Here is a 16,875-nt window from a genome sequence, read left to right on the forward strand (position 1 = left end):
CTGAAAGCATCATATTTGCTAGTGACAACAAATTTTACTGGTTGACAGCTCTAATTTTTATTAGTGCAATATCATCTTTAATTTTAATTTAAGCATTAACAACCTTTTAATAATTCGTACTAAATAATTTAAATAAATTTTTTAAAAGAATAAATAAAATAATTTATTGTTACAAGGAGCGGAAATCATACAATCTGTCATCATAGAATTTTTTCATGACAAATTTGTTACTGGAACTTTGAAACTTGTGAGTCATTCTATGAAAAATATTACATGATCTTGTTTATAACGTCTTAGAAAAATTAAATTTTTTTCACCAGAAGTTTTCTTGTCTCCAGAACTCACAAATGTATTTGATTAATTTTTATGACCGACCATAATCAAGAAAAAAAAAACAAATTGTGAGCCGCCAACCGGTAAAAATTGTTGTTACCAGCATTTAAGCTTTTTTTAATAATGTTCTATAACTACTAATTTATCAATTTACTTCAAAATCCTCTTAATTAAGACATTTACAAGCAACAAAGTAGTTAACATGCCATGGTTTTTTTTTATTTTAAGAAATAAAATTTAAAAATTATCCAATACGTACAATATGTATTGTACAATACGTATTGTTGTACGTATTTTGGCCAATTACGATGGCCAATAGTTTGTTTCCATTAGCCAATGAAAATAGTGAAGTTAAAATATTAGTAAATTCTTGGGACTGAATTTCATTTTTAAAATATAGTTGTGTCTTCTAAACTCCTGATTGTTCATATTTGCCTTCACTTACCATAATTTTTTTTTTAATGTATATTACTGTAAGATCTTAATAAACTGATGATTGGTAACACAAAAATGGTGTATGAAGTAACTTGATAGAATATGTATTTTATAGGTAACTCTCTTGTATCGATAGATGTAGTGAACAAATGAACATTTATAACTGCTTAGTAATTAATTGATCTGATGAAAAAATAAGCATCAAAATCTACTTGATGGAGTGGTAGCATGTCTTGGCCTTACATCTGGAGGTGCCAGATTCGAATCCCGGTCAGGCATGGCATTTTTTATGTTACATATTCCACCTTCATTCCCATGTACTTGAATCCGTTCATTAAACGAAAAATAAATTATTTTCAATTTTCTCAAAAACATGTTTTTTAGTTACAAGCCATTTTTGTATAAATAAATTAAAACAGCTCTGCTGCACAGAGAAAAAGTAATTTATAAATGTAGTAGATGTTTACATGAGCAATGAATAGAGTGAATTATCTATTTTTTTTTTTTTTTTTTTTTTTTTTTTTTTTTTTTTTTTTTTATAATGCAGTTGCAGTAATATAGATAACTTCAAAAATATAAGGTCGCAGGTTATATCTGAAAGTGCAACATACTGCGTCTTACAATACATCACAATTTTCGCATACTTTCCATTCATTTACCATCCCAACTACTAGACTTGGTTGTTCTTAAAGACTCAGCTTTTTAAAACTTTTTTCTAAAGCCTTTTAAAGCTTGTCTTTAAAGACTTCTTTTTTTAATAAATGTGGCGTGTTACTTATTTTACTATTTATTTCTTAATCATAGTCTAATTAATCAAATTTAATTTTAGGGAGTGATAGTGTGTGTCTGTAATAAAATTGTTTCTTTTTGTAAAATTAATTGCGCTTTTGAATAAAATGATTATCTGTTTTTATTAATTTCACTGGTTCTTAATTGTTGTGTTAATTTTAGTGATATTACAGAAGATGAAACATGTTTGATGTTATTTAAAAAAAATTAAAAATCTGTAATAATGTTAAATAATTATAAATAAATTGTTAAATAACTGTGTTAATACGTGTACTGTTACATTACGTTTATATTATACACATCAATATGTTATATTTTTCAAGTATTGATAAGTATAGTATAGTAGAGCTTGTTGCAAATGATAACAAATTTGTTTTTTTAACAGTTTCCGCAGAGATAACAAGTTTTTAGTTGTGGAGATAGTGTTCGTTCAGTGCTACTTTACGTCGTAGTGTTTGTTACTTTGTCTTTATGAGTGTATATTAGTTTTGTAAAAACATTGTCTTTACAAAAATTATTGGCATTATTACAATTTTTTAATATCTACATTTTACGTTAACAGATTCTGTTTCTTTAGATTAGCCATATGTTTAACTTTATGATGTATTAGAATAACACGTTATTATCATGGAAGGTGAAAGTAGTGGTGATGCAAAAAAAAAATGGGGGACGTTAACTTATCCATAGCTAGACAAGAGAAGTCGTTATACCAATTTGAATACTAGATCGTGGATACCGGTGTTCTTTGGTGGTGGTTTAGTGGTTCAATTTATCATACAAAAAAAAAAAAAAAAAAATTCTCAGGAATGGTCGACCTGAGATTATACAAGATTACACTTCATTTTCTATTTTTTAGTTATATAATTACATTTTTACTACTTTATGAAATTTAATTTTTTCTTACAAGTTTTCTTTATTTATTTAGTTAACAGAAAGAGATAGGAAATTGGGATATAACTTATAACATAAAATTTGACGAAGTGTCGCGTAACTAAGTCTAAATAGGCTTTGAAAGTTTACGTCCAAATTTAGTAAGTTGCTGTCGCCATTAAGTAGAGAACATGATTCTTCGACAATAATCAGCTTTTCAAGAATTTTTAATATCCGAGGTATGTAAGTATTTTAACGTTATTTTATTAACAGTGGACTGATCAAGTTTAATTATAAATTGCGTGATAAATTTATCATTATTCAGTGAGAAATACTGATGGGGAGTGGTAGGGTGAGTAATAAAATTGTAAGTTTTTATAAAATTAATGACGGTTTTTAATAAAATAATTAACTCTTCTCACTAATTTCACGGGATTGTTAACAGTTACATTAATTTTGATAATGCTGAATATGAAAAATGTTTTGCTGGTATTACGATATCGCCAATTTCGTTATATCACTTCTTCATACGGATGTAGAAAAAAATTTTACATCACATTACTGTTATTAAAAATGAGTATTATTTATCAATTATTTTAAAAAAATGGTACTTATCGGTTATCTGCTTGTCACGTACAGTCGTTTAAATTAAACTAGCTTAGACCGCTAGTTTACTACTATAATCCATTGCAATTTAACTTAACTTGCGACTAACTTATCCATTGCAACTTAACTTTGTTGTTCTGATGTTTCGGTAGAACCCCGGCCTCAATAAAGCGTATTCTGTGCAGCACGGCGTTCTGTTCCGTATTTGGTAATTGCCAAATGTTCATTTCGTACAATGTAAATTAGAAGCACAAAACTAAGAGCCGATATAATTGAAGTGAAATACTATCTAGAATAAAAACAAGAAGTGTATAAAAGATATTAGTTGAAAGATTAGCGTTGCTGTCAATAGAGATAATTAACAAATCGTAATAATTGTTTTACTAACTTTAAAATATAATGACGAAGTAAATATACGTAGCTAACATGTAAATTGATTACTACTTACTGTTGGAACGGAAAAATGCGTGGTGAGCAGATAATGTTAAAAACCAAAAAAATAATTGTTTAAATTAAACCATTACTCCATTAAACCATTAAATTAAACCTGTTTGTAATGGCAAAAAGTAACCAGAAAGTAATTAAAAGTTTTGTGAAATTTTTTTAATGTATTAGTTGATCATTCGGAATTTTATTTCTGTAATTTTTTTACGCAGCTAATCATCTACGAGTAAAATTTTTACTTTCGTTATTATTATCGGCCACGTGAAATAGAATAAAATATGTAAAGTTCAGTTCGTTAACCCTTAGCTGCCCTGGTGGATTCTAGGTACTTCTCATACTCCGGCGGGGTTAATTTTGTCCCCAATTATTTCATGGTTAAAAAACACTGAATTGATTTTTTTTAGTTACAAATTTCATTAAAAATATTATTCTGAAGAACAAATAATAAGCACAACCTACTGTATTTTAGCTATGTGACATCCTCAAACGACTACAAATCAATTATAAAAATTGTTTGATATTCAAATAATTCTTTTTGTTTTACCCTTTTTTCTACCTTCAAGTACAAATAGTAGCAACTGAAATTTGTGATACATTTATGACCCTTTGCTTTAAGTATCTTTTAATTTAAAATATTGACATATTTAAAATAATTCCTTCTGAATGTTGTGTAACTAGGGGAGTGGTAAATACCTTAAATGTTAAGCCTATGGCTAAACTTGATACCTAGGTTCTCTCTCTAGCCCCTAAATAACAACACTGAAATTTTGTGATATTCAAAGTTTATTATAAAATACATTTTATTCAAATTTAAAAAAAAAAAAACATTTTTCAAAGAAATATAAAAATCAGAGATTTGAGCTTATCCCCTTGCCATGCCTGTAATTATGAAAATTTGACATATCTAACAGTTACTATAATGTTAATGTTAAAGAAAGTGAATAATATTGACATTTCTACACATAAAAAAATCTTAGGTTACATTTTCTTCAAAATCAGTCATAGCATGTCTAGAAGTAAAAAAAAAAATAATAAATTTCATTTGTATTGCTCTATATATATATATAATGTCTATATGTTTATTTTTCCCTTGCTACATACTGCAGGGAGTACCCTATTTAATGAAACTTTAATGGGTTTTTCTTAATAATGTTTGAAGTAGTGTTCAAAGTAGTGTTTCAGTAGTGAAGTAGTGTATTTTTTATATTTTTTTATAAGTGTACCTTCTTATTAAACTGGTTATAAAATATGTCGTAACATACATTGCCATCATATATATTTGAAAAGAAATTAATTTTTTTCAATCTTGATGCATTAAACAAGGATAAATTCAATATAAAACTTCTAAATTTTTCTGTAACATGGGTAACTTCAAATGAGATACAGTATATACGTGTATATATATATATATTGCATTGTTTTGTGAAAAAATGTTTTTGTAGGTAACTTATTCAAAAAACTTAGAACAATCCTCTAGTAAAATAAGGTGTAAGATTTGAAACAAGAAAATATTTTTTTAATTTTGACCTAATGATTTTTTTCTGCAGATAATATTAGTAAAAAGTGTAATGGTCCTATAAATATTTTTATATTATAATCTTTATAATTTCTTAGAGTAATAGAGGATTGTACAAAACTTTTATTCAGGTAAAACTGGGTAATACTACTACTATTCATGATATATGATTAATGGTATGTAGATAAAAAATAATCTGGTTGTAAGAAAACCATTTATCATACATCTGCCCGATTTTGGAATTAGATTCCAATAGAATAGACATATATAATCACGAGGATACGGATTTTCAGCATCTGCAACTTTTTTCATATCCCCAACAAGATTTACAAGGGGGAAAACAGGAAGTGTAGAAGTATTTGAACTAGCCTTCAAATACTTATTGTTTTACTTTGTTTTAAACGTATCCTGTCTTAAAAGTTATTAGGAAACATAATGATATTCAACTGATTTAGACCTTCTTGCCCCACAAGAATTTTATTTGTTAGCACGCTATTTTGCCTTTCTCTGATTGTTAGCTTTTTTCTGTAGGGCACTGGAAAAGATTGATAAAGAATTTTTTAAGTAACTGATTTTTTTTCTCAGTGTCGCTGTGGATTTTGGCAGGACAAAAGTATTTTAGATGCTTTGTTGTGAATTACCAGTTGAATTAATAAGGCAGTAGATCAAAAGTTATGTCCTTGGATATACCTTACTCCAAATATCCTACTCTTGGGTAGGATATTTGATTTTATTGACTGATCTATATTGCCAACAAACCTTGACCATCTCTTGCAGTATGGCTTATGATCATATCAATAGTAGCTATTATAGTAAATGGTGGCAGTTTTTAAAAATATGTAGCAGCATATTCTGGCTGGTCTTTCCTCTTTATTATTTTTTTTCATAGTTTTATTTCAATAATATTTTAACCTTCAGTCAAGAAATGTGAAGGTCAGTGTTATTTTTTATGCTTATAACTCTTGAAGACATTGATTGATTTTCAAAATTCAAGTTACAATTGATCTTATAAGGTTGTAGATTCATTTAAATAGGCCAATTATAAAGCAAGCAATAGCAATATTAATAACATCATCCAAAGGTTTCACAACAAAGTGCTGAGAAATGTTTCAGAGGCCCCACGGTTTACAAAGAATAAGTAGATACAAGGTTATCTAGAGATGCCATCTGTTTGTGAAGAAATTCACCAACTAAATTCAATGTATGTACTTAATATTAACGCACACGAAAACCATCTGCTGTTGACCTTTTGGATAACAGTGAAGATGTGAGATGATCAAAGAGGCTGCATGTATTGGATCTATAGGCTATGTGTATTGAATATCTACTTATCTTAATGAAATTTTGCTGATACTATTTATGGATTATTTTAATTTAATAACGTGAATTCTTTTGTTTTGATATTTATGAGTTATGAATTGTTAAGTTTTGTGGTTTTGAATTTGTTTCCTCTATGTGACTAATGTTAATTTATTGTATGTCTTCTTTTTTTCTCATATATGACTTGTGGCAATTTTATTTTTTATACCTAGTTGCTGGTTCTGTTTTGTTAAAAAAATTAATTCTGTTGTTCTCTATACCTATGTTAAATTATATTACCATTTAACTTTTTTTTTGCTCTTAACAGCTGATTGTCGAATTTTTTGTACTATGTTATATTTTTGTTTGTTATACTTTTTATTGTGCTGTACACTAAACCTTTAATCCTAAATTACACTATGCTTTTTGTTGGTTTGATTAATAACAAAATCATATATTATTTATTATTTCAGTATTCAGAGCCTTTTGGAGGAAAGGAAATGATTTTTGAACTTGAAATAAGGAAAATATTCATACAAACATATTTCTAAAAAGGTTTTGTTATAGGGTTATGAATAGCAAAAAACCTCATCCAGATTTCAGCCCCAGTGAAATTAGGTCCTACTGAAATTTTTAAGGCAATGTGTAGCCGGAAAACTTGCTGGTTTTCTATGTTTCTTGACTTAAAAATACTATAAAACAGGTCCAAGAAATGTATCTACCGTAGTCTTTATGATTTCCAACATAATATAGAAAAACTTGGCAATGAAAAAAATTTATTTTGTAAGAGTACAATAGTTTTGTTAAAATGCTAATTAGTGTATAATTCTTATCATCGACATTTGTTGAGATTGATAAAGTTATATTTAAAAAGATTTTATCATTCACTTATTTTTTTACTGAAATAACAGAGTGCAAGATATAATTATTATCTATTTTTATTTTATTTTCATTTATGCAATGTTTTTTCCTTGTTTGATTATTTAGGAAATAATGTTTTATATATAAATTATTATACATTTCATGCAATGAAGATAAATAACCCATATCCGCACACACTTATAACTTGCTCATGCAGTTATGGTTTCATCAATATTGACATAAATTTACTTTTAATTAATATATTAAACCCATTATTATAATGCATTATTATTATAATGCAGTAAGTACTTAGCATTTTCTACTAATCTTTCAATTTAGACTAGCAGGATTATGATGCATGTATATTAATTTTTCAGAATAAATAATTTATTGATACATTTATTTTGATAACAGTTTACCTCAAATGTCGTTTTATTAAAATGAGATAAACAATGGCCACCAGTCACTTTTTGAGACTGTTCCTGGGTACTTCAAATGTCTGGTACAGATCTGTTTAAGAATTGAAATGTAATATTTTTTTAAATAATTAAATCAATAATTGTAATTATTATTAAATCAATATATTTAAATTAAGAAACAAAAAATAAAAAAAAGAGATGAAGTCTAATTCGAACTGATTCCTTTAAGATCCAAATATTACATTAATTAAAATTTTTATTTTTATTTTGATTGCAATCAAAAAGGGAGGTGCACTATCAAAATATATTGATTTATTAATAATTACCCTGATTATAAAAATGTTTGAAATAAATTGAAAAGTACAAAAAATTTTATTTCACCAATAACTTCTGATTTTTTCATATTTCTTTTTGTATTGTTTATTGTTAAACATTTTTTTACAATCAGAGATTAATAATTATTAAATTAAAAAAAAAAAAAATTAAATATATGTATATCAAGTCGGATTCGAACCGATGTGCCTTCGCATTGTAAGATCCAAAAATGTCATTAATTAAAATTTTATTTGGCTGTAACTCTGAAATCAATGAAATTAAGTACCACTTACGATATATCGTTAAAAAGATCGCAACGAGGGCTTATTAATGCAATTAAGAAAAAGTAAAAAATCCAAATTTATTTAAAAATCAGAGACCTAATCAAAAACGAAAGATTGCAATCAGAAGGGGAGATGCACATCAGTCCTAAATATAAGATTTCAACATTTTACGGACAGTCGTTTTTGAGTTATGCGAGATACATTCGTACATACGTACGTAGAGACGTCACAACGAAATTAGTCAAAATGGATTCAGGGATGGTGAAAATGGATATTTCCGTTGAAATCTTAAAACCGAAATTTTTCGCGATCACAATACTTCCTTTACTTCGAACAAGGAAGTAAAAAGTAAAAAAATATATAATAATACTTAATATAAATAGATTACCAAATGTTAATTGACATAATGTAGTATTACGTATATGTATTACGTTGTATTTATGTGTTACATTTTTAAAATTTGTAATGCTGTAGTTTAGTTAACACCAATTTTATTTTATTAGTAGGCAACTTAATTGTTTTAGTGTACCGTGCTACTATTCACAATATCGTACAACTGGCGTACATATTTGATTTGTGTGCGTACACAACCACAATTTCCTGTGTGAAAAGAAGTAAAAATACTGCAAGTTTCTACACGATCGTGACCTTGGAAGTTGGTAAAATAGCGCGAAAAGGAAGTAAATTACTTCATTTTATCACTATCTTCGACAAGTGGAAGACGTCTTTCATCAAGAGCTTTTCCGGATATTCTAAGAATTTTTATATCTTAAGTATGTATCTATTTTAACGTTATTTTTTGTTAGCGTACTGACTAATCAATTTCAGATTGAGAAAATTCTGTTAAGGAATGGTACACTGAGAGATGAAAATAAAATTGTTAATTTTTTTTATAAAATTAATTGTGGGTTTTAATAAAATAATTAACTGATATCACTGGACCAGTAACAATTACGTTAATTATAGTAATAATGATAATTAATATGAAAAATGTTTGGTTGATATTACAATCCCGTGAATTCCTATTCGGTTAGGTCACTTTTTTATACGCATATTGAAAAAAAAATCATCAGTGTTATTAAAAATGCCACTATTATTTATCAGTTACTTAAAAAAAAGGGGAAAAAAAGAAAACAATTTAATTAAACCATGATCTGTTTATAATGCCAGGAAGTTACAAACAATTGATTAAAGTCTTATTGAATATTTTCAAAGTATTTTTAGTGTTCTTGCTAATTATTTTGAATTTTATTTCTTTACTCTTTTTTATTCAGCTAATCATCGATAAGTAAAATTTTTACTTATGGATGTTAAACCAAAACCAAATTTTTATTCTTTTTAAATTACTATAATAATTTATATACTGATGAATGATATTTAATTTATATTTTATGTATATTTTTTCTGTTTTAGATTGAATTATTTGAATCTAGTAGTTCATAATAATGGTTTATGATATGCACCATAACAAAAAAAGAACATTTGATCATGCTTTTAATTTTCATGAACATGGTTCCACTAACAGAAATCTGTTAGTAACCACAGAACCTCCCATGAAAAGAAGAAAAATAGAAGGTGATTTACCCAGTTCTCCTGTAAGTCACAATCAGGAAACAGGATCAGAAAATATTCATAAATTAAATATGAATGTAACCTTTTCTATTAAATCAAATGGCCTGGAAGAACTGGATGTTGTATTTCAGGTCCAGAACTACTATCAAAAGCAAGGTAAGTAAGAGAAAATTTTTCAGAAATTATTAAAATATATAAGTTCTTGCTCTAGCTTATATTTTTACTGAAAAATATTTTTATTGATGTAGAATAAGTCTTAATTTTCAGGCCAACAGTAGGCTAGTGTACCAGTAAATTGAGCATTTATGTTTTTACGTAACGTTTTAATTATTTCATATGTTTTTATTATAGCTTATAATGTTCTTATAATGTAGCTTTATATTGTTCAGTAGCAATGTATTAGTGCTCTAAGTCTATAAGAAACCCCATTTTTTAGGTTTTTATAGAATATAATTTACATTTCATAGAATAAATATTCTGCTGGAAATTACAACATTAATTTGTATTATGTTCTATTGCAAAATAATTTAGAAATAAAATCAGAATTTTAGATTTCATGTACTTCATCAAGAAGTCTTGGAAACTGCAATAATTATTTTTAAAAATATATCTTTCATTAAGAGATTATTTTTCATTAGGAGATTATAAATCTCCTCAACTGGGCCTACCCAGTTCTATACATGATTTTAACTATTTCAGTAATTTTAATAAAGTTTGTATCTATTATAAATATTTTAAAAATATTTATTACAGTAAATACATTTTTTTTACATAAAAATTCTATTAGAGTTTCAATAATTACATTGCATACAGTTGATTACACAGGTTCAATATATGAAATGTAAACAAAATGAAATAAAATAAAACTTAATATAAACGGATAATAACTTAAAATATAAACAAAATTAAATAAACTAATGTAAGATAGCTTAAATTAGTAATGGAGTGATGTAATATATTGTAAATGAAAGTATGAGCATCACCTTCATAATCCTTTACTATTTTTTAACTATTGTTTACTTTATACTGTAATTTAGTAATATACAGCTTAGTCTATAATTCTTGAAATTCTCATGCAGACACTAGATCCTAGTATTTTGCAAATATGAATGTGCAGTGGGAATTTAGGTTATGCATACTGTAGTTTTTCAGTGAAGAAGCATATAAAATTAATCCAGAAACATAATATAGCATTTTGCTAAGAGGAAGAATGGTGTTTTTGTTTATTTTTTAAATATAATTGTTAATTACTTTTAGTATACAATTTGAATATATTAAGAGGAAGAGTGGTCCAGGAAAGGAATTATTTTTAAGCAATTCCTAAAGGAAACCAGTCTAAAACTTGAATAATTTATTAAAAAAATGTAATACATTCATAAAATGTATTATTTTTTCTTAAAAAATTAAATATAAATTCAAATTAACTGCATTTACTGTAACCTGGAATTTTAATATTAAAACTTAATATAAAAATTAAATGAATATTAAAACAATATTTTATGTATTATTTTCTAATTCTGATTTATTATTTTTTTTTTGTTTTGTTTAACCAGATGAAAACAACAATGAAGAATTAAGCAGTAAAATTAACTTGACTTATTCTTATTGAAATTCATCTGAAGGTCCTGGGTTTGAATCCCGGTAGGCGGCATGACATTTTTACACACTACTTATCTATCATTTATCTCATTTTCTGAAGCAATTGCTAACAATGGTCCTGGCGGTTAAAAAGCAAAAAAAATTCTTATGAACATAATTACTTTTATAAACATTAAATTATTTTATTTTCTGGAAAATATTACTATAAATTATGTTTATGTGAAGTCTATTATGTATTGTGAGGTAAAACTATTATATTATGTTGGAAATGTATAAACTTTATATTTCTAAATAAAAGAATAGATTGTTTATTTATTTATTTTTATGTATTTCCTGTTACAATGATTGATTAGTTTCCACTATCCACTCACAATAACAGCAAATCAAGAAAGTACTAACCATCTTACTAATGTTCACTCTTTTGTGCATTAATAACACTGTTTCATAAAACAAAGGGCAACTGTAACTCTGACAAATTTATCTCTGCAACCAAGTCACAGCTGCTACTACTATTTTACCAGCTAAATTTCATTATAATCATCATTTGGTGTTCTGCATGGCTGGTTGCTTACGTTATGATTTCTCCATCTTATTTTGTTTGTAGCCTTCTCCTTTGCTTCCTTGTTAATGTCATTCATCTGTTAACTTTATTGCTCTCCTTCCTTTACCTTCTATTGACTGTTCAATTATAATAATCCAGCTACAATTATACCGGGTAAGTCAAATGTTCAGACTTTCTTGCCCCATTATTTTTAAATAACTTTGATTTTTTTTTCTCTGGGTGCCAGTGTGGGTTTGGAAAGGCAAAGATATTTCATATGCTTTGTTTATCCTTATCAGTAAAATACGTACTTGTTTAGCAATAGGTACTGACAAAAGATGTCTCACTTCTAAGCCATATCCAGTTGTAAGGCATTCAATTTTATTTACATATAAATATTATTTACAAAGCTAGACTATCTCTTGCAGTAAGAGTTGTGATTAGTTCAACAGCTGTCACAGTAAGAAAAGGTAATTTATAAAAAGGTATAGTGGCACATTTTGACATCCTTCTTTCGTTCTTTAATTTTTTTCATAATTATATTTCTTATTATGATATTATTTCAGTAGTATATTAACTAATATTATGAAGAGATTGATGAAGCAATTAAACACGTAAAAGGAGATGAAAATTTAATAATAGTTGGAGATTGGAATGCAAGCATTGGAAAAGGCAAGGAAGGAAATATAGTGGGTGAATACGGGCAGGGCAAAAGGAATGAAAGAGGGGTCCTCTCTTTCATATAAGTCGGTCCGACTTATAGAGCTTTGCACGAAGTATAATTTAGTAATTGCCAACACCCAATTTAAAAATCATAATAGAAGAATATACACTTGGAAAAAGCCAGGCGATACTGCAAGGTATCAGATAGATTATATCATGGTTAAGCAAAGATTTAGAAATCAACTCGTTGACTGCAAAACTTACCCTGGAGCAGACATTGATAGCGACCATAATTTGGTGATAATGAAATGTAGATTGGGGTTTAAAAACCTGAAGAAAAGGTGTCAGATGAATCGGTGGAATTTAGAGAAGCTTGAGGAAGAGGAGGTAAAGAAGATTTTTGAGGAGGACATCGCAAGAGGTCTGAGTAAAAAAGATAAGGTAGAAAATGTAGAAGAAGAATGGGAGAATGTTAAAAAGGAAATTCTTAAATCAGCAGAAGCAAACTTAGGCGGAATAAAGAGAACCGGTAGAAAACCTTGGGTTTCAGACGATATATTGCAGCTGATGGATGAACGTAGAAAATATAAGAATGCTAGTGATGAAGAAAGTAAAAGGAACTATCGGCAATTAAGAAATGCTATAAACAGGAAGTGCAAACTGGTGAAAGAAGAGTGGATTAAAGAAAAGTGTTCAGAAGTGGAAAGAGAAATGAACATTGGTAAAATAGATGGAGCATACAGGAAAGTTAAGGAAAATTTTGGGGTACATAAATTAAAATCTAATAATGTGTTAAACAAAGATGCCGTAATAAGAAAGGGAGTCCGACAAGGATGTTCCCTATCTCTGTTACTTTTTAATGTTAACATGGAACTAGCAGTTAATGATGTTAAAGAACAATTTAGATTCGGAGTAACAGTACAAGGTGAAAAGATAAAGATGCTACGATTTGCTGATGATATAGTAAATCTAGCCTAGAGTAAAAAGGGTTTAGAAGAAACAATGAACGGCATAGATGAAGTCCTACGCAAGAACTATCGCATGAAAATAAACAGGAACAAAACAAAAGTAATGAAATGTGGTAGAAATAACAAAGATGGACCACTGAATGTGAAAATAGTAGGAGATAAGATTATGGTGGTAGAAGAATTTTGTTATTTGGGAAGTAGAATTACTAAAGATGGACGAAGCAGGAGCGATATAAAATGCTGAATAGCACAAGCTAAACGAGCCTTCAGTAAGAAATATAATTTGTTTACATCAAAAATTAATTTAAATGTCAGGAAAAGATTTTTGAAAGTGTATGTTTGGAGTGTCGCTTTATATGGAAGTGAAACTTGGACAATCGGAGTATCTGAGAAGAAAAGATTAGAAGCTTTTGAAATGTGGTGCTATAGGAGAATGTTAAAAATCAGATGGGTGGATAAAGTGACAAATGAAGAGGTATTGGGGCAAATAGATGAAGAAAGAAGCATTTGGAAAAATATAGTTAAAAGAAGAGACAGACTTATATGCCACATACTAAGGCATCCTGGAATAGTCGCTTTAATATTGGAAGGACAGGTAGAAGGGAAAAATTGTGTAAGCAGGCCACGTTTGGAATATGTAAAACAAATTGTTAGGGATGTAGGATGTAGAGAGTATACTGAAATGAAACAACTAGCACTAGATAGGGAATCTTGGAGAGCTGCATCAAACCAGTCAAATGACTGAAGACAAAAAAAAAATAAAGTATATTAACCTTCTGACATGAAGTATAAAGGTCAATTTTATTTTATTTGATGGGAATTAGGTCAAATAGTCTTTTGATTCTATTAAAATCTGTAATACTTATTACCCCTGAAACCATCAACCAGTTTTTAAACTCAGTTTTCACTATAACACATAACTATATAATAGCTTCTTTACTCGGTCACGTAAAATGGCTAATTATGTCATGTTTGTTTTGATTCTTATTTTCATTGCTGTAAATAAATTAAAAATATGGTAATAAAATATAATGAAAAATTTACTTGATAATTAAAACTTGGAAATAATTAATCATTGTTGAAACATTTCAGCTTCACTGATTTGCAAGCATTTATTCACTGTTTCATTGTAAACTATTTTAGTAAGGTTATAACAGTTAATTTTTTCTGTCCTGTTTTTAGCTGTGTATTTTTTTGTGAAATAATGTTATCCTGATCTTATGTTTGAGTAGTTTAGTCAGAAAGTAAAATTTAAAATTGGGGAAACTAAACTGCTCCATAGTCAATCCCTTAAAATTGTGGCTAATGTTGTAAAGTTCATGACTGAGGAAGCAGAGAAAGGTGATTTTATATTGACCCTAAGAAAATTATAGAACATGCTAGTGCAGCATTGGTGTCTTGAAAATGTCTTATCACTCACATAAAAAATGAAAAAAAAATTGCAGCAGGTTCGTTCATTGGCATCTTTTTAACTCCAAGGAAAATTTCTCAGCGGCCAAACCCTGTCATAGGGCTCGATGATTTTAATATTCATGTTATCTGTGTCATGTGTAAATGTGCAATTTTACATTGCAGAAAAATGTTTACCTTCTGTTAATAAAATAGTCAAAAAACTAAAGGATGATAATGTGTTTCACGGTTCAAACCAATTATTACGTCGAATTCGTAAAGCAATAAGATTTAAATGGACTGGAATTCCATCTAATATGTCTGTATTGGTTGAAAGGTTTGATATTTAGTACCAAAAATTTACGTATTTACAAAAAATTTCCGAATTCAGAAAACCAAATTGACCATAGTTTTTGTAGATGAGATATACATCTATAGCAATAATTTGAAGAAAAAAAATGTGGGTTGAAAAATTTAATATGACAGAATATTTCAAGAAACCTATTAGTAAAGGAGACAGGACAATAATTTTGACTGCAGGAAGCATGATGGGATTTATATTAATCTTCTGATGTGGAAATCAAGCAGTACAATAGGAGATTATCATGTGATATGAACTATGCTAACTTTTCTAAATGGGTTCAAAATAAATTACTTCCTAAACTATCTGAAATCTTTAAAAAAAAGTAAAAGTTAATGAAGTTCCTAATTCAAATGCTAGAAAGGAAATTAAGGTAAACTGGCCTCAGTCTAATAAAATTCCAGTACCTATAAATGTCTTGAAAGTGGAGTTATGTATTATTATCAAGAAAAACAAAAAGTGTTTCGAGAAATATGCCATTGATGAGATTGTAAAAGAAAAACATCATGATGATTTAAAACTGCCTCCTACAACCCTGAACTAAATCCCATTGAACTGATTGATACAGGCAGATATGTAAAACTGGGTTGGAAAGTACAACATAACTTTCTTAAATGAAGACATTGTCAATTTTTGTATGGGTAAATTTAGTTGGGCCTGAACAATAGATATCAAAAATTCATAATCACTTATGATGTGAAGACAACATATAATGCCAAGCTAGATGTTCTAGAAAATGCAGTGGAATCTTTTATAATATGTTTTGATGAAAATGATACGAATGACAGCGATCCGGATACTAGTGCTGAAGCTGTGAGTGGAGTAGAGGAGTTGTGATATTTGTCTGGTGATAAGTTATTTTTTTAAATATTTTTATTAGAAGTTAAATCAGAGATGTTTCAGAATTGCATTGGACTAAATATTTACAGTGTAAGACGCAATCTTACAACAGTTCCCCATAAAATAAGACAAAATATTAGATGTAAGTTGTTCATTTTAAAACATTATAATTATTATTAACATGACAACCAAAACTCTGATGGTGGGAAAGGCCTGTATTAACTATTGAACTGCCTTAATGCACCCTATCTCTCTACATGCCAAGTGAAATGCCTAGTAGTAGGCCCATTATAATTTTAATTTCCATATTTGTAAATGTGACAGATTCATTTTTAATATTATTCATTAGTCCTCCACTTTTCTGGTCCTTTGTCCAGCCAGTTGTGTTCCAACTGACATGTAATGATACTTGGTCAGATACCAGTCATAATGTAAATTACTGTTTTGTGTCTTGGCCACAGTGTTTTAAAGGTGTATAGATAGATTTCAGCAGTTATTAAGGTAACCCACTGGGTTGGTCTAAGTGGTGAACGTGTCTTCCCAAATCAACTGATTTGGAAGTTGAGAGTTCCAGCGTTAAAGTCCTAGTAAAGCCGGTTATTTTTACACGGATTTGAATACTAGATTGTGGATACTGGTGTTTTGGTGGTTGGGTTTCAATTAACCACACATCTCAGGAATGGTCGAACTGAGACTGAACAAGACTACACTCATACTCTCATACATATCATCCTCTGAAGTATTATCTGAACAGTAATTGCCGGAGGCTAA

At 28.3% G+C, this 16,875-nt stretch overlaps 1 protein-coding gene across 2 annotated transcripts; it reads left to right on the forward strand.

Moving 5' to 3' along the window:
• The first annotated feature begins 1,608 nt into the window (after window positions 1-1,608).
• Window positions 1,609-11,653, forward strand: LOC142322113 (uncharacterized). Of its 2 annotated transcripts, XM_075360811.1 has the most exons (4): window positions 1,611-2,666; window positions 8,696-8,944; window positions 9,585-9,899; window positions 11,297-11,653. In XM_075360811.1, exons 3-4 carry the CDS (start codon window positions 9,617-9,619, stop codon window positions 11,350-11,352), a joined length of 339 nt encoding a protein of 112 aa, XP_075216926.1. In that variant the 5' UTR covers window positions 1,611-2,666; window positions 8,696-8,944; window positions 9,585-9,616; the 3' UTR covers window positions 11,353-11,653. The 2 variants fall into 2 exon arrangements, with proteins under 2 accessions (XP_075216927.1, XP_075216926.1); XM_075360812.1 differs by lacking the exon at window positions 8,696-8,944 and having other exon boundaries at window positions 1,609-2,666.
• The last annotated feature ends 5,222 nt before the right edge of the window (window positions 11,654-16,875 follow it).

This window comes from Lycorma delicatula, chromosome 3 (genome assembly GCF_047948215.1).
Source record: "Lycorma delicatula isolate Av1 chromosome 3, ASM4794821v1, whole genome shotgun sequence".
NCBI classification, from domain to species: Eukaryota; Metazoa; Arthropoda; class Insecta; order Hemiptera; family Fulgoridae; genus Lycorma; species Lycorma delicatula.